At 40.7% G+C, this 19,502-nt stretch overlaps 1 protein-coding gene across 2 annotated transcripts; it reads right to left on the reverse strand.

Annotated features, from left to right (window-relative positions):
• Positions 1-1,134: 1,134 nt before the first annotated feature.
• BUB3 (BUB3 mitotic checkpoint protein) lies at positions 1,135-19,464 on the reverse strand. 2 transcript variants are annotated; one of them, XM_050959663.1, is made up of 8 exons: positions 19,359-19,464; positions 17,544-17,738; positions 13,409-13,478; positions 11,638-11,789; positions 7,736-7,894; positions 4,986-5,163; positions 4,400-4,616; positions 1,135-1,640 (listed from the first exon to the last, which is right to left on the reverse strand). In XM_050959663.1, exons 2-8 carry the CDS (start codon positions 17,736-17,738, stop codon positions 1,631-1,633), a joined length of 981 nt encoding a protein of 326 aa, XP_050815620.1. In that variant the 5' UTR covers positions 19,359-19,464; the 3' UTR covers positions 1,135-1,630. The 2 variants fall into 2 exon arrangements, with proteins under 2 accessions (XP_050815620.1, XP_050815621.1); XM_050959664.1 differs by lacking the exon at positions 1,135-1,640 and having other exon boundaries at positions 4,396-4,616.
• Positions 19,465-19,502: the final 38 nt, after the last annotated feature.

Genomic DNA, 19,502 nt, shown 5'->3' on the forward strand with positions numbered 1-19,502 from the left:
AAAGCAAAACTTGCATAGAAATTGTTCAGACATATTTCAGTAGAGTCAGCAGGTAAGATGACTTTAAGGATGGCATGCAGGTAGGAACACAGGGTTTGGAGTTACTCAAAGTACTGTGTGGCAGATTAGCCAATGTGAATGCCATCAAGCTAAAAAAGAGGGATACTTTTAATGAAAAAATAATCTGACTGTAAAAATGGCACTTTAATACTAATTTTCCTGTGTGTGCTACATCGGCTTGCTTCACTGACTAAACTTAGTTTTTAACCACATTTTTCCTAGTATTAGTACTGCACAGCCAACTGCTGGTCTCTTGCACATTCCTCTGAAGCATCTGGTAATTAGCCAGTGTTAGGAACAGAATGCAGGTCTGGGTGGACTGGTGGTCTGATCCAATATGGCAATTGTTCTGTAACTATATAGACTGAAGAATCCTGTCAGCGATGAAAGACTGAAAGAGGCTAGCTAGACTGCCTGACACCAGGCTGAGTATGCAAAAGCTGGAAAAAGACATTTCTCTAAGTCAAGATATGATCAGGAAGATAAATATGCAAACATTTTGCTAATTTTACGAAAGCACTTGTGAATTGGAATTGTATTTTAGTAGTACTATTTCCATATGGGAACTCTTGCTTTTTGGTTTATTCCCCCGTCCCCCACAAGCAGCTGAATCAAAAAGTCGGCCGGCAGCCTAAACCACTGAACAGCAAGATGTAACAGCAAAATAAGCATGAAATCAGGAGAAAGTGGACATTGCCCTCTCCTGAGCAGAATGGGGGGTCTCTTTGGAAGAGCTGGGTTTCCATTCTTATACGTTTCCTTTCCCTGCACTTCTTGTGCTGTTCTGTGTCCTCTGCGGTCTCAAGCTGAGCCTCCAACGAAGAGCAAAAAGCCCCAGTCACAGCCAACTTCCCTTTCTCCACTCTCATTTGTTCCAAAGCATAACTGATTTCAGGCTTTTCTCTGACTATGCAGTAACTGAAGCACTGACAGTCTGAATTTCATGCCTTTCACATAGCCTTTGCTTTTCCTTCAAATGGGAAACTTTTCTGCACTAGCCATCAAGTTGCCACTACAGCCTAGCCTTACTTTGCAAGCATTGTAAGAACAGTGACTAAATAATCAACATCCCTGTGAGGTATGTAGCCTATTTTATTTGATGGGGAAAAAAGAAAAACATTAAGTGATTTGCCATAGCCCACATCCTCAGAACTCATGTCCAATGATCCATCCTGGAGGCCACACTGCCACAGAACGTGAAAGTTACTATCCAATGCATTTACAGATAAGGTTTTTTTAAAGAGATTTATTGAGCAGTTCAGAGATCACTGGAAGTCCCCAGAGTTAAAAAAATTACAAAATGCAGTAAGTTTACTTACAGGAAAAAACTAATTTACATTTCAGATTGTGGTTAAAGAAAACACTGATTCTCTGATGTTCTAAATAGAAAAGATATGACAGTAGAGTACAGCATGCTGAGGTACATAAATACACAAGTTTTGGGGGGTAAAAAGTAAAAGCACTACAAAAAGTTGTTCTTCTCAAAATTATCCTTTAATCACCATTTCAGGTTAGGAGCAGGTAAATAAATCTTTCATAGAGAAAGGAGATGAAGCTTTTTGCAATAACTTTAAGTAGACCTGAAATAAAAAAAATATGTTTCAACAAGTGACCTTTAGACTTTTTAGAGCATTCATATTTTCAAAATTTCTATACAAAATAAAGCTATTAATCCAAAATAGCACAGAAAGGACAACTATTTTACTGTACCAAAAATATGTAGTTTGTCAAAGTCATAAGCCTTCCAAATATCCTTTATTTAAAAGGCATTATTTTGCCATGTGTTTAAAATGAAATATCCCAAAATGTAAGATAGTTCACATTAACCTGAGAAAGTAGAAAAAGTCACTAAAAAGCACTACTAACTGAAGCTATTAGGAAGAGAGCTAAGGAAAAGTGCTTCATTTTAAGAGCAAACATTGATATGATGCATTCACACTATAGTATTCGGTACTAAAAATCATTCTTAGTCACTAGAAAGCTGGTGTCCTAAGGTTGGCACAAGCAACTTATAAATGTCAGAAAAGCATATAAACCTTGTTAATGTTTTCAGAAATTCATTTAAAGATAGAAACAGGTCCAAATAGATGCCTGTCTAAATGCATTGCAATTACGTTACAATTATTTTCCAAATACACAGATATGCTCTGTCTTTTCTCAGCTCATTACTGACTCAAACAATTTGCCCTTCTGGGATCAATTGTTTGCTAATAAATAATTGTTTACAGTCACAAAATGATATTAAGGAGTATTCTGATTAGTTTTCCTTCTACAGCCTAATAAGATTCAAAACTAGCTGATTCCCAAGAGTCTAACCTTAACCTCACTGTGTTTAACAGCCCAGGAAACGATGAACCATCTGTTTCAGAAAATAACAGAGGGCCAAGAGGAAATATTGTTTAATTGTAGATTAACCTCCTCATAAGGCAGAATAAAGCATCTACAGAATTAGCAACCACAACCAACAACAGATAGAAATAGCTGAAAACAGCTCTTACCACTCTATGCCCCGTAACGGTAAGTATTTTTGTTTTATCTTACAGTTACTTATTTTTAAAAATCCCAAGTTTACCAAAAGAGGTGTCATCTTCCAACCAACAAAAGACCTACAGACACCAGACAAACCACTGTGGAACATCAATGGACAAAATACTGTTGATTGCTCCTGCCACAACCATGAAGAGGGGACATGTACAAAGCCGTGTCCCAACAGTTTGAACGTTAGGGGAAAGGGAATAAACATCTTTGACTAGAAGGAACTGTAACACTATACTGCTTCAAATTTGGAGACGGCATAAGGACAGGATCCCCAAGTGGCTTAGCTTGGGTTAGCCCTCAAGGACACACAGAGCTTGCATATTACAGCATCTTCCATTACTTTTTGGAACCTAAGACTGTAACTTGCGTGTCCGTTTACCTGCTTTAACCTTGTAAATTGCTAATTTATTTTTCTTAGTTAATAAATCCTTAGATAGTTTATCATAGAACTGGCTACAACCACTGTCTTTGGTGACAGATCTAAGGTACAATTGAACTGGGGTAAGTGACTGGTTCTTTGGGACTGAGAGTAACCTGAATATTGCTGTGATTTTTGGCATAAAGGACCATCTGTCACACAGGCTGACACTCCATGTTATGGCTCTTCTAGTACTTGAGGAGCTCACAATTGATACTTGGTTGGTGAAATCTAAGTATAGGACACACAACCTGTTTGGAGTGGCTCACAAATGTGAGTGCCAACCTCAGGGCAGACTGTTAAGAAGCAGGGGATAAACCCCAGACACTGACAGTTATTTTAGTGTTCTACCATCAGTGTTACTACAATAACCATAAAAATGTGATGTTTTAAAACGAGTGTCACTGCACGACAGCCTGTGGAGCAGTGCATTAAAAGAGAAAAAGAACAATGTCACAGTATCTGTTCTAAAGTGAAATGCAATATTGATTGATTTTAATAAATCAAAATCTTGAGGCTCAAAAGGTCCAAAAAACTCTAGAAAGTGGCTATATCAAATAGGTAGAGTAGTAACTCCCAGAACAAAATGGTTAAATCATAAATACAAAGCAGTCTGAGATTTAGAAAAGCAAAACACTAGTGAGCAGTGACAAACCTTGAGAACCTTTATAATATAACCTAGTGCCAGATCACGTAAACTATAGAGATTATTCCAGTGTATAATTCTGTATTGTGATGTCAGTTTTTCCATTTAGCTTTCCTTCAAATGGGCATTAACAGAAGCCTATTCTGCCTGGCACCATAAACATCATTGTTTTCTCTTTGCCAGAAATGGTGGCATAGAGTCTGTTGTTAAAGGGTTAAATACTCAAAATATAAAGAGATTGTTCTCCAAGATACAGAGGATGGGACCCCTTTACTTGATTTTATGCATTCCCTAGAACCAGTTCAGTGCATTTGCTTTGAAGGGGAAAGGTTACATTTATTATCAGTATTTAAATAAAAGATTAATAGTTCAAAGTCTTAAAGATACAATACAGCAAAATTTGCTCAAAATGAATTATTCTTGAAATCTTCAACTTAATTTTGAAGAAGAAGTGAGTTAGCAATAACTCCATAGCTTCAAATAAAAGTGCTTATTCAAAAAGAATGGGAGTTTGACATTCTCCTGTTACAAAACAACTAGACACAATTTTAGCCATCAGACATCTATCAACCTACGGATATTGAAAGCTTGGGAGAACAAGATAAAATCAACTCCAACCCTACTGTCAAGCTGCACTATCTACTAGGCATCCATAATGCTATTCATGACTTTAGGAAAATTAATAAATCCTGGGATGAATGCTAGAAAAGGTTCAAATACAGGTGAAGCAGACTCACTTGGGTTTTGTTTCTGCATCTGTCACTTGGCGAATGAAGATACCATCTTCAGGATGTTCAATGTCATCCATTTCATACATATATGATGATGCTATTGCAAGGGTGGTTCCATCGTTACTGAAGGCAAGCGATGCTATGCTGGTCGGATACCGGTGGAACTGGCACAGTCGCTTCTTATTAAATGGATCCCAAATGTTTACAAATCCATCGGAGCCACCTACAAATGGATTTTGGAAAAAAAGAGCTAAGATATTATAACTGGAAGAAAACCAAACCGTTATAGCATTTAATGCAACCAGACAGTGACAAACGCTATAATGAATTATTTTGTCTCTTGTCCAAGGACACTATGAAGCAGTTTTGTAACACAGAAGAGTCCACAATTAATGTGTTAAAGAAATAAACCTGTTAAGGTTAGGTCCCACTGCATCAAAAGAAAAATTACAACATTTTGTTAAAAGCATTTAGTGTATCAAATGTTCCAGTAACAGCTGAAACCTCTAAATTGAAGCCTAACAAGAACTAGATGTACTTAAACATCTTTAGTACCAATAATTTTATACAACCTGATAAGTATCTACCGTACCTGTAGCAAATGTGTTGTGGATGTTATGGAAAGAAATGGCATTAACTGGATAAATCTGTTCGATATTATTCTCCTTTAATCTGTGACATTTGAATGCATACTTCTTCTTCTGTATTTCTGGACTTGGATCCAAATATTCTACTGCAACGCGGCCTTCAATAGAGCTTAAAACATAACCCTTCCAAACAAAAAAACAAAACAAAAAAATAATACACCTATTGACAGATTTATATGCAGAGGTTTTGATAACTATGATTAATCTTATACATTTCTAGAACCAGACACAAGAAATACTTTTCACAAAAAATTATGAATATTTGCTTTCATATTTATGGTTCCGCGGTATACAACTCATGACCCATCCACATAATTTAATAATTAAAAAGTCACAGGGAAAAAAGCTTCCCTGCAACTTCAACTGCACCTCAAATAAAAGCTTGGTGAGTCTAGAACTGGTCAGCAAGTTACAGAGCTGAACACTCCATATCTGGCCACCTGTCCCAAGCACCCTATTGATCACAACTTTCACAGAAACTCAGAGGGTGACAGGTCATATTTCCAGTATATTATTTCATTAAAGGTAGTTCAGGTTAGCAACTAAACTCACAAATGCATTCAACTAAATGCACAAAATAAATCAGAATAGTAATTTCAAAGCACACCACTTGCACTCCAAAAGAGCATCTGCTTCTCTATCCAACTATAGTACTGGCACATAGCAAATTTAAAGAACTCTTTTTACTGTAACTTTGCCATAGATTTAATATAAAAGTTTTTCAGAAATAGGAAAATAATGAGGCTTACCTGAAGCAAAATTATCCAAATCCCAGACTACAGTATAGTCTGAAGTGTCAAGTTGTAACTGGACCACCACCACCACAAGTATCGGAGATGAAAAGATATAGCCTTCTAAACTCCTGGGAATTCTGCACCACTGCATGTGTACAGAATTAATGTCCCCCACAGATTTCTTTGCTTCCCTGCAGAAAAATGACTTTCTGACAGGGAAGCAAAGGGAAGCTGCAAGAGCAGTAACGTACCACTCCCTAGCTGCGCAGGTACGTCATTTCAGACATCTGAAGCAGCCAACAGAGAGGTAAATCACCATAGGGCTGGGGACACTCTAGCCAATGGTTCCTACCCTAACCAGGAAGCTGCTAGTCTCGGCTAGGCAGGAGGCAGGAGAGGACTTCCTCTTGCCCTGCAAGGAGTACTTGGGGCTGTGTCAGACCCACCCCCAGAAATCTCTCCAAGCTGCAGGAAGCTCAGCATCCTCCCCTGCTTCCTGCCTCCATCACTCCTCAACTGCGGGGGAGGGGGTCACTGTATGGGGAGCTACTCCCCCATCCGCCCAATCCCCATGCATCTGGTCTTCCCATACCTAGACACCTCCGCCAAGCCTCACCCCATACACCCAGAACCTCCCTAGCCTTCCATACCCGAATCCCACCCACTGAACCTCAACATCTGAGGCCCCCCTGCACTCTGACCCCTGCCTCTGTACCCAGACCACGCCCCCCACTGAACTCCCTGCACTCAAACCCCCACCCTCCTGCACCACCCTGAGCCCCCACATCAGACCCCTCACCTAGCTGCATCCAGACATCTATCCCAAGCCTCACTCCCCCAGCACCCAGACCCCCTGCTAAGATTCCCACACCCAAACCCCACCGCTGAGCCCCAACCACTTTCACCTGGAAGTCCCTGCAGAGTCTCATTGTCCCTACACCTGGAAACACCCCCTCTCAAACGAGCCTCTGGGCATCCAGATCCCCCCCCACACCTAGACCCCCCACTGAGCTGCCTCCACCCAGGTTGTCCCACACAGAATACTTTCACCCCACATTGAGCCCCTCCACACTTGGATCCTGCCTGGTTAAGCCTACCTGTCCCACACCTGGTGCACCTAGCATATTTCTACTCACACTAGCTCTAGAATGAATAACTAGGCCTTCCACTACATGTATTATCCAGCTCTCACTACTTGCACCTGAAAAGTCTGTTCCAAATTGTTCTATGCTTTCCACTCCAGGAGCACTGCAGAGGGACCCCATTAAACCCTTGGGAAAGGAATGATGGAAGGAAAGATGACCTAACTCATTCTTATTCAATTCCCTCTGGCAAACAAGGCATGGCCTTCAAAGACTCTAGAGGGAACCCAGTAGAGCAAGGAGTCAAAATAGTGATGGAGCAAGTAGTAAATGAGCTTACAACGATTTTTAATTAAATATGCTGCATAATACTACACTTATCTATAAGCCCCGGCCACACTACTATAGAGCACCTCTTGAAGAACTGATGGCATATTTGTGCCTAAAAGTCATACAGTAACAGTAAGTCTTCTCATCTCTCTCCTCCTCTGCCCCTTTTGCTGTTTTGGAATGGTTTAGTTGTCAGGATGCTCTGATGCATTAACTAACACCTTTTTAAAAGGATGATTAAGAGGGGAAGATTTAGAGAAAAAGAGTGAGGATAGCAAAGAAAAAAGGGCTGGGGCATTTTTAAGTGAACATTTTAAAATTACATCAGTGTTTGCTAAAGAACATGGGAACAAGTAGCTCAATATCTGTCATTAATTTTAAGAGATTAAAGTATGAATTCTTCAAGTTAAATAACTTTTTAAATGAGTAAAAAATGTACTGAGCTGAGTAAGGAATCTAGTGAGCCGAGTAAATCAACACAAATCCCTTTTTGCTACAGAAGATTAAGTTATCTGAATCAAGGATAGTGTCACTGCACAGCATACATACCTGTTTGTTTGGGAATGCTCTGATGCAACGGGTCTGATACTTCAGACTTGACTCTCTTCTTTGCTGGACATAACCCATGTTCCGCAAATCCCACACCAAAACTCGCCGACCTGCAGTCCCCACAATAAGCCTATCTCCAGACACAGAGAGAGTGTACACCTTTTCAAAAGAAGTTTACAAAACTATTATTAGTTTGATTAGCCTGGATAGCCACCTTTTATCATCAAGTGATGAATTAAATGGAACATGCAACTAAAACACAGGTGACCTCTGCAATTAAATATAGCTATAGATTTTTTTTTCTTTTTTCAGCCTGTAATTTAAGTGCTGAATGAGTAGTCTGTAGGAACACAGCTGATCTGGCAATACACGACATAAAGATGCAAATTCTACCTTAACTCTGAGCCTTAGTGTATATCTTAAAATGCAGCTTAATATTGTCGCATTGTATATGTAGAATTGAACTTTGTGCTGTATTTTAGCTAATATGTACATATGACATTTCAGACTCTAATGACTCAGTCGATTTTATTCAAAATTACCTTATTCCTTATCTCAGTAATATCCACACAACAAGCCAAGTTTGATATTTCTGCCTTCAGCTACCATGTTACCCATGTACAGAATTTCGGAGTAAAAAGAGAATGTTTCTTTATGTACATAAATGGAAAATTTCAGACCAAAAAAAGAAATTTGCAAAAATTATAAGTAACTGAAAGAGAGAAAAGGTTATTCAAACTGGAACTTGTCTTTACTCATAATGTGTACAAACCTGCAGCCACTATCATATTAACCCTGTAGACCAATCACACAGTACTCTAGCAAATATTTTCCTTTTATTTTCTTCCCCCTTATAATCCTATGTTTCTTTAAAAAAAAAAAATTCCTCTCTCAGACATGAGCTTTGTTAATCAAATGGGAGTATCGTTAAGGGGTACGCGGCCAAGAAAAGAAATATTAAAACCGGTTTTCAGAGATGTTGAGCAAGCACAATTCTAAATTAAGTCAATCAGAGCAGAGCTACTTGGCACATCTGGGGGAAAAAAAAATAAATAAATCAGAGCCCATGAAGTGCAATGCTACTCTGATAAATGACATCATAAGGGTTCATGTTTATTGTTTCCTCAATAACGTTCACAGAATCTTTTAAGTTTACAAGAGATTGGGTTTTTAACTACTAGATGTGTACACTCAACCTGGGATCTGAATAAAATAAAATAAAATCAAGCTTGGGATTTTTTTTTGTCTCCCACTGTCAGTAAAGATTCTGCAATCAGAATTCTACAATCAGAACTCAATTAAGCATTCTGATGATGCACAGCCAGGACAAAATCCAGCTAACACACAGCTGTGCTGCTGCCACCAGAATGTTAGTAAGAGTGGCAAGTAGTAAAAACAAGCTTTTGCTAAAGCAAGTTAACATAACTAAATATATAACATTCTACTTATGTTGTCAGCATCTCATTATAACTAAAAAAAGTTAAATAAATATTTCACCACTTATGCTGTTTAATTTTGACATCTATTTGTACAGTAAAACTAGAGAAGTCAACTTCATTTTCTGGTTTCATGTACTACCCATGATGCTGCTGAATTTTGCTAATACCGTAAGGAAATGCTTAAATAAAACTAATTTTTCATTAAATTTAATGGACACATTACCATATATGTCAAGGTTTGTAAAAGTGTTTTTACAAAACCATCTTTGGTCCTAAACTACCTGACATGATCTTTCTATGTATTATGCTACCTACGTTCAGGCACACAGTCTTGCTAATTAACTTTGTTTCTAAAAACATGCTTGAACATTTTAAGTTTGTTCTCGTTTTTTAATGGGTTGGCTCTCTAATGTTCAGTCTATCTAAGATTTATCAGAAATTTCTGAAGAAATCTAATGTCCCAATCCCACTTGTCTTTCTTTTATGAAGAGGGCAAGAAAAATAGGAGCACAAAGCCAGGTCAAGCATTTGAATAAGATTCAGTTTTAAACATGAATTAAATACTTCCCAATAATTGTATCGGACAGTCAAGAAAGTACTTTGCTTCAGACTATATAATTAAAAGAATTTAACAGTCTACATTTATATTGACAATCACAAGGAGTTATGCATTTTAAATAATGATCATTTTTGACTATTATATAAAATTTGATGCAGGTACAATCAGACATTCACACAAACAATATAAATTCTCACATACATAGGAATAACCACATTAAGAACGTTAAAGATCCTACATCTTCTTTACAAACTGGTGTCACATCTGTATAATAAGCATTCTTTCTACACCTTGCAATCATAAATCAAATGAAACCACTACCATGTAGTTGACTAGATGTATTCATTTATCAAAGACAATATTTAAAAAGTGACATAATGAATCTTGCTGAACCAATAAGCAGCTTGATTCAGTGTGGCTGTCCATTATATGATACTCTGTCAGCAATTTATCATAGTTCTTTACATGCCACATACAACTATAAATAAAAAACTAGAAATAATGCAATTATTTTATTCAGAATAAAATTCTTACCAGAAGTAGATTCAACTGTGTTGTGGCAAAAAAAAGCTATTTAGATGCAACGTAGAACATACTGATAGCTCTAACTACAACTGGACAACATGTATAGTCTAAAGAAATGGATGAAATCAATAGTAATGCAAAACTGTAAAGTGTTCTTTAAAATTAGCTACCATCTGGTTATGAAGATAGAATTCTATGATATATATAATTTCCATGTATATCCACTGAGACTGTTGCCTAGAATGAAAAGGTTAGCATTCTATGTGACTAAAGCTTACAATGCCATATTTTATTCTTTTCCTTCTAGGCTTGTCAGCAGCAGAGCTGCATATTAATAACAGCAAAGAGATGGCAGCATGTATTCTGTGCTAATGCTGGCTAAAATTCAACTCATCACAAAAATGATTAAATGATTTAGTCCCATCTTTCACACAAAGTAAATTTTTCTTTCATATACTAATTTCTCCCACCATCCAATTTTCTACACATCATAAGACTACCGAGAATTCAAAGCTACTGGGGGCTTTGGTCTGTAAAATCCCAGGAACTGAACAGCAGAAGTGCAGCAGATCACTTCTGAGGCACAGTGGTAGAATTGTTTGGGGAAGTTTGCACAGCATATCCTTCAATACATCTCACTGAAGCCAGTGATATTAGTCCTACTTTCATGAGCTCTATATTTTCTTCAAATTTGTCTCGATGTACAAGAATTTGATTTGTTTACCAAAGACTACAAAAGATGTGCTGAGAATAAAGTCCTACTTTACTAATAAAAGCTGGAATCCTTAAACTAAGGATTACTGTACTAATCTTCACAGACTAGCTAAGGACTTATACTATATACAGAACACTATACACCAAAGCATATGTTTCCACTTAGCCCTGGTCTACACTACAAAATTATTTCAGTATAACTACATTACTCAGGGGGATGAATAATCCACACCCCCCGAGCAATGTAGTTTACAATGCTTAGGTCAGTATGCCAGCGCTATGTCGGCGGCACAGCTTCTTCCACCAACACAGCTACTACCTCTCGTGGAGGTAGAATTATTAAGCCGATGGGAGAGCTCTCTCCCGTCAGCTTAGAGCATCTTCACCAGAAGCACTACAACAGCGCAGCTGCTGTAAATTTGTAGTGTAGACTTGCCCTCAGTGGTTATTTCTCATATGTCAGCTAACAAGTTTCAGATCATATAATAGCCATAGTGTCAAGGCAGGACATTTCCTCATGGCTCTTGACAGTGTCACAAGACATCCTCTCACCCAGTAGACTAACTAAAAGGAAATGCCTTGCTTGGAGGACATTCATTCTTAATGGATGCATTACATATACAGTTGGTATTAATGTATATAATAGTTATTGTTTAAATACAAACCTTTTCAGGTTGAGAGAAAGTTCCTGCATTGCAAGGAGTTCTGGGATCCCACAATTTGACTGTCTGATCCCAACTTCCAGTCACCATTACATTCACCTCTGGGCAATATTCAACACATCTGATAGGAGCATCATGCGCGCCAACTAGATTTTCTACAAGAGAATAGATTATATGCAACTTTACTGATTCCATTAAAATCCACAAACTATAATCTGCCATTCACTAATGTGTTGGCATGCTGAGATATCTTTTAAAGAGTGCTTGGTCTTCTGATCTCTGCAATCAATACACTTTTAAAAAGTGTTAAATGTAGAGTGTCTAGATACCAGCTGAGATTTTTAAGGGAGCTTAAGGGCATTAGGCAGCCATGTGGAGATTTTCAGAGGCACAAAGGGGCAGTAGGTGCCCAACTGTGATTGACTCTCAGTGGGAGCTGAGCACCTAAATCTTAGGCTCTTTTGAAAATCTCAGACATTGACTGTGTATTACAAAAGTTTAATCAACGTAAGTGTAGGACAGCCATATTAACTCATGCTTTGCCACTTGTTAGTAACTAGGCACTCCTAACAAAAGGCGACAATGAAACGGTCATAGCACACCATTATTCATTTCACACCTATCTACCACATAATACAGAAAAACAGTATGAGGTTTTTAAAGTTGTATTGGTACTCTCTATAAAACCTGGCTCCTTTTGTTACCCTAATTCAAACATCTTTGAACAGAAAGGAAAATTGTAACTAGTAAGATTATAGAAACTTCTAGAATTCCCTTAAAGAGCCTTCCATGACATAAGGTCCCATTCTGAAAAACCTTCCATATGTCCTGCTGGAAAGCTGGGAACCACTCCTTCCCAATGTCACACTGCACCCATTTTGGCCTCACTTATGTCATGAGAAATCAAATCTTAATCACACTCCTGGAGCAGGATTCAATATTGCCCATCTTCCTGCAACTCCAATAAGGGTAGTTTGGAAAACAAAGGGGGGAAAAAAAACATTTTTCTGGCAGGTTTCTTTTAAAGGGAAAATGGCAAGCTGTTTGACAGTGCTCAGAAGTTTGAATGTTCCCTCACCTCACAGAAACTGATTAGTAGGCAAAGTGCATGTAAGTCTGTAAAGGGGCAGTGATAAAATTGCATTTATCACAAGTACCACCACCAAGGATGGTATGCATGCATATACTCATTAAATGTATACAACTGAATGTTATTATAGAGTTGAAAATGTAAACATCAGACAGAAGAAAAGATTACGGTTATTTTAGGCAAAGCTGGTACCACAAGTAACCTTAATTTTGGCATTTTCTAACTTCCGTGTGCTTGACTTTGCAACCTTAATAACTTAGGGGGTTTTTTTTGGTATATATGTAAATATGTCACCGCACTGCACATATTAATGCAGTGATATGAAGCCAGTGGATAAATAACTTTATGCAGCTCTCGAGACCACAGATTTCATTCTGCCTAGAGTTGTCCATGGCTAATTAAAGGTTTAATTTATCTAATACATGCACAAAGTATATAATAATGTATGAAAGTAAATGGAGCTTCTCCCATTATACCTGCGACTGCTTTCTAAAACATTGCAGTTAAATACGAAGTGTTCATGAATCAAACAGCTATTATTCTTTAAGCCAGTATTCGCCATCTAAAAAACCACAGCCATATATTAATTTGAATTTTAGAATTATAAATTAATTGAAAATAAACAAATTCCACTCATTATTTGTTCACTTAAAAATCATCTATTACAGTATTCAACCAGTTTACCTTGGTCCGTGTTCAAATCATGCATTTTCAACTGCTGATCTAATCCTCCACTCCAAGCATGTGTAGGATCCTGTTAAGTAAGAAATTCTGCTTTATTGTATATGTTCAGTTTTCTGGGCTTAAATAAGTTAAGTGTCGAGGTGTCACACTTAACCTCCTGGGCACACTCCAAAGTACCTCCTTTCTTGCTGGAAATTAAGAAAAATGAAGATTCACAGGTACAGGTGGTGGAGGTTAAGGTCCTGAACCTATAATCAGATCCACACAGATAGATCATGAACCCATTCAGAACTTCTGAAATCAAGAGTCTGAGAATATTTTGGAACGAAAGGGTTTTACAATATTAGGTGGAGTGCTTTAATTTCGGTGAAGAAAATAATAATTAGAAATTTGTTATTAGAAATTTCAATCTGATATATTGTACAAATAAACTTTATTTTTTCCATTCTCTATCTGAATTAGTGACACAAGTAGATTCTTCAAATGACTGTCAGTGCAGGTTAATAGTCCTATTAACTGCTGGTGTGTCCATGTACAAGGGGCACCATGACCTCCCAAGCACCCTCTTGTAGCTGAGTGTGGCATTGAGGTGGCCTGCATCAGTTTCCCCCTATCAATGAGATCACTATAACGGCTTGGTCAAGGAGAAACCAAAGTCTACTTGACAACAATACCTCTCCCTTCAATAAAGCCTTCTGAAAGGAGCATTTGTATAATGGTATTAGGGTTCTTACTTCAGAGACCAGATAAACAAAGTCCCAAAACAAAGATCTGTAGGGTCTGGCAACAACTCCTGCTGTATAGTCTCAGGCTTCTCCACTGCCACAAGAGCTTTTGTAGTCTTGTTCAATGCCTCTCCCAGATCTCCCTACCTGGAGAGCTTTTGCCTAGTTCAGGTTCCCTTGGAGCTCCCCTCCTATAGAGCCTCCTTTCTCCTCGGAAACTTCCCCAACTGAGTTCTCCAAAACCTCTTATTAGGCCCAGATGCTCCTTAGTTAATTGCCTCGCAGTTACTTGGGCCTTGTCTATACTATGCAGTGTGTTTTGTCGACAAATGCTGCCTTTTGCTGACATAACATGACACTAAAATGCTACATCTGCCAACAAAATAAAACTACCCCAACAAGAGGCACAGAGCTTTTTGCGGCAAAGTTAGATTAACAAAGTGTTAGCATAGACGCTGCATTCATCACATCATCATAACTGTCCTCTAGAAAGTATCCCACAATGCCCACCATGACCACACTGCTCATGGTTTTGAACTCCATTTCCCTGCATCCAGCTACACAGGCAAGTGCCGCTCTCCTTTCAAAGTCCCAGGAAGTTCTGAAACTGCTCAGTGTGGAGAGCTCACATAAGACTGCAGCAGTTGGCAGACAAGCTGCTGCTGTGGGAGGTGGGGAGAGAAGAGAGCAACTGCTCTGCTGTGCGGAACTGGGGAGGCAGGGGCTGATGTTAGGGTGGCCCCCTCTCTCCACCAGTGTAGCAGGGGGAGGAATAGCTCAGTGGTTTAAGCATTGGTCTGCTGAACCCAGGGTTGTGAGCTCAATCCTTGAGGGGGCAACTTAGGGATCTCGGGCAAAATCAGTACTTGGTCCTGCCTAGTGAAGCTATAACTTTCAGGGTCCCTTCCAGCTCTCTGAGATGATGTATATGGAGATATACCTTCTACCTCGATATAACATGAATTCACATATAACACGGTAAAGCAGTGCTCCGGGGGCACTGCGCACTCCGGTGGATCAAAGCAAGTTAGATATAATGCAGTTTCACCTATAACACAGTAAGATTTTTTGGCTCCTGAGGATAGCATTATATCGAGGTGGAGGTGTATTATTATTAGTCTCTGCTGAGCTGGAGTCTGAGGATAGGAGGACACCAGCTGACTGTGCACCAGCTTCTGCCTCAGGAATGGTTGCTTACAGCTGCTGTCTGAACTTAAAGACACACTCACTCTCCCCCAACACACACAGTCTCTCTCTCTCTCACACATACATACTCTTCCACCCGTCTCATACACTCTCCCAACACACACACAGTCTCTCTCTCACACATACACATACACACACACTCCTTGTTACACACACTCCCATACACAGACACATCTGTGGGCTTCTTGTGTTAATGTTCAGCAGAGTCAGTTTGGTCATATTACCAAGTGTTACTTTAAAAAGTGATTTTAAAAGTGTTACTTTTCGGGCACACAGCAATTATTATAAGGTTCATAGCACAGTTCAAACAAACAAGGCTAGCCTCAGCATACTACAGCAACACACGTTACTGAAGCTCAGTGTTAATATGCTCCTTCAAGGCATCCCTCAGCCAAATAGCCCCCTGTTGGGCTCCTCTTATAGCTTTGCACAGCAAAATACTCAACAGCAGTGCAGGATCCATGCTTTAGAATTACCATAAATTCTCTAGAATGTACTTCTTGTTTTCCCTACAAGATTAATTAAGAAACTTCCTGACCTAAAGATTAGTCAGATGCAAATGATTATTTCAACCTTTTCTTTTGTCAAGAAATAATGAGCTTTTTAAGGAAAGATATTCTGAACACAAGACACTTGTACTAGCTATAACTATTCATAATACATTAACTTTTCACGTATACATACTAGCTGCCTTTGTATTTAACTTTCCAGAACTGGACAATAAACTGAAGAACTGCGCTGTTAAATAGTTGATCTGCAGCTATGGTGGATGGGCACACAGCACATCACAAGGTGGAGGGACTAAAAGAGAAGATGCATACAGGCAGCAGGTCAGTCTCTCATTGCAAATCAGGGCCTTCCTATATTAACTGCAGATGGACCCAAAGGGTTGTTACGGCAGTCAGGGATTACCAGAATCCAGGAGCTGCCCCATCTATGTCCCATACCCTGCAGAAAGACAGGGTGACATAGGAAATCTGCATTACTAAACCAATGCTCTACGCCGCTGTAAGATTGTTCATGTAGCTGCTTTATACTGACAGGACAGAGATCTCCCATCAATATAATAATACCACCTCCACGAATGGCAGTAGCTATGTCAGTGGGAGAAGCTCTCCCGCCGAAATAGTGCTGTGCACACTACCACTTATGCGGGCAAAACTTATGTTGCTCAGGGGTGTGACGGTGTAGACATGGCCCAAGCGACTCCTCAGGGATGATCCTGTTATGTCTAGATAAGGCATCTTTAAGGCAGCTTTGCACACCAGAGAGTCTGAAGCAGCTCTAGTAGGTTCGAAGGCTAAATATTTAATAACAGATAGTAAAGTTGATTTGCTTTTTAAAGCAATTTTTAATAGTTTAAAAGACATTATTCATATTCTAAATTGTAACTGAGTTTCAGAATTGTTTCAATCCCTCAATATTACAGCAAGATTATTGCCTCCAGTTGGTTCTGGCAGGCCCAAGGCCATCTCCCCTAAACTTTAAAAAACAAAAACAAAAAACAAAACAAAAACAAAAAAAACCACACATCTGTCTGAATGTTACCTAAAAGAAGCAACCAAGATCACTGAGACAAAAACTAGAGCAGGGGTCGGCAACCTTTTGGAAGTAGGGTGCCGACTCTTCATTTATTCACTCTAATTTAAGGTTTTGTGTGCCGGTAATACATTTTAACATTTTTAGAAGGTCTCTTTCTATAAGTCTATAATATATAACAAAACTATTGTTGTATGTAAAGTAAATAAGGTTTTTAAAATGTTTAAGACGACTCATTTAAAACTAAATTAAAATGCAGAGCCTCCCGGACCAGTGGCCAGGACCCGGGCAGCGTGAGTGTCACTGAAAATCAGCTCGCGTGCCGACTTCGGCACACGTGCCATAGGTTGCCTACCCCTGAACTAGAGCAACATTCTCTATATTTCAGTTTGTTTGCTTTGTATATGATTGCACTTTCTGTATAATCCATTTCACTACAATCAATTACCTCTGTTGTATGGATCTTTGACACAGCAATAGAAAGAATACATTTTAAAAGTCAAAAACCAAGAAAATAGTAGAGGCAATTATAGCTTTTTTACACTTTTAAAAAGCAGACTGCATTTCAAGCAGCCACTGTCCCCTTTAATTTAAGGGATTAAAGTACTCCCTTTGTAGCTTTAGTATATAACTGGAATCTAACATAGACAAGATGACATACTTACATAAAATGCACAGTCTAGCACTGCTCCTGAATGTTGATACTTGAGTCTCATGGTGTTGGCAGGCACATCATAGAGACGGACAGAAGTATCCCAAGATGAAACAAGCAGAAACTGAGATGTATTAGGACTAAACTTTACGGATGAAATACCATCTTCTGGCGGTTGGTTTAATTTAAATTCATTTGATCCAGTCATCTGAATTAAGATTACAGAAAAGTTAGTTGTCATTACAATAATTAATAGGAATTAAAAGTGGGAAGTTTGTAGAATAGTCAATACATCTAAAAGCTAACAACATACTACAGGAAAACTGTAGAATATAGTTCTGTTTATTATTTTATAACACCTAAATGTGTGCCAGGCACTACACAGAAATCAAAGAAAGGTATAGTCCAGGGATGGCCAAACTGTGGCTGGTGAGCCACTTTTGCCATTGAAGTGCAGCTCAAAGTGCCCCTCACATCCCTACCTCATTCTCCACCTATAGACTAGGGGTGAGGAGCTCAAGACTGTCTTGCAGTGGAGTAATGGCTTCTGCCCAGCAGACAGGAGGCTCTTGGGGCTTCAGCCCCACTGGGAACACGTGCCAGGGCCCCGTGCCCCAGCAGTAGTAGGGCTGAAGCCCCGCACCCTACTGAGCACCTTGGGATGGTTGAAGCCACGAGCCCCAGCAGGCACCTCCCACGGGGCTGAAGCCCTGAGATCTCCAGAGACTGAAGCTGGGAACCAGAAGGCCCACTCACAATTGAGGGTGTGGGAGCAGAGGCTATGGACCATGGCGGGAGAGAGGGGAGGCCCTGCCTGGGATGAGAGGCAAAACCTAGAAGGGCGCACACCCAAGACAGGAATCAGGGGCAGTGTGCAGAGTCTGGAATGACCTGCACCCAGAATAGGAATCAGGGGGGTCAGGCATCCAGGACAGCACTGAGGGATCATCTGCAGAGGATGGCACGGGGGCACGAGAGAGGCTGTGTGTGGAGCTCAGGAACATCACAGTGCAGCTGGAACAGCACGTGTGGAGACTGGATTGGAGGGACCACCTGTAGAGGCTGAGGATGAATGGCACCCAGAATGACACAGGTGGCCACGTGCTGCACCCAGGATTCGGCAGGCCCCAGGACTTGATTAGGAGAGTACCCGGGTATGGAGATGGAGGAGGGCACCCATGCCCAGGATGATGGACTCATGTGGAGAGGTTGGGGACAGGGGAGCATGCTGGTACCCACAACAGGACTGGGAGGCGGGGGCATGTGCAGGGCCAGAGAAGGACTAGGGTCCCTGCATGGACGCTTGGGTGGCAGGGGGAACCTCGAGGGAAGTTGGGAGCCAGGACCTGAGGAGAGCCGGGCCCTCGTGGAGGGCGCCTCAGGGGAGGTGCCCCCCCCCATGTGGGGAGCCTCGGAGGGCTGAAGGATCCGGCCCCAATGTAGGGAGCATCCGGAGAGGAGCAGGGAGGCGCCGTGAGGGGAGCCTCGGGCAGAGGAGCTGGGACCTGACGGGGCCCGGGCGCGGAAGTTAGGGGAGCGGGGCAGCACGAGGGGCGGAGAGGCTGAGGGAGCCGCGGGCTCGGGGGGCGCAGGGGTGGTTTGGATACACTCCCAGCTCGGCGGAGCGAATCGTTCCCCTGCGGGGGCGATAGGAGGCTTGAGGCAGCTCCCGCCCTAAGCCGGCGCGGCGCAGCCCGGCCTGCCCGATCTAGGCCTTTTCCGCTGGCCCCGAAAGAAGCAGAAAACAACTCTCTGCCGCGGGCCCTCCATCTCGCGTCGTTCCCTCCCCCCCCCCCCCCCCCCCCGGCCCGCGGAGAGCCCGGCCTACCTTGCTGGCTGTCCCGTTTACAGCACCTCCGGGCCTGTCACCAACCGCCACTACTCGGCGCGCGCCGCGGCCTCCTGCCCCAGCGCGGGTCCTTCCGATTGGCGGGTTTGAATGACGAACTACACATCCCAGCATGCAACTACA

The sequence above is a fragment of the Gopherus flavomarginatus genome, chromosome 6 (assembly GCF_025201925.1).
Source record: "Gopherus flavomarginatus isolate rGopFla2 chromosome 6, rGopFla2.mat.asm, whole genome shotgun sequence".
Taxonomy (NCBI): Eukaryota; Metazoa; Chordata; order Testudines; family Testudinidae; genus Gopherus; species Gopherus flavomarginatus.

Coding starts and splice junctions, on each gene's coding strand:
- BUB3 (XM_050959663.1), bottom strand. CDS start 17,738: ATGACTGGATCAAATGAATTTAAATTAAACCAACCGCCAGAAGATGGT. Junction 11,790..13,408: donor TGATTTGAACACGGACCAAG/GTAAACTGGTTG, acceptor ATTCTCTTGTAG/AAAATCTAGTTGGCGCGCAT. Junction 4,617..4,985: donor CCACAACACATTTGCTACAG/GTACGGTAGATA, acceptor ATCCATTTGTAG/GTGGCTCCGATGGATTTGTA.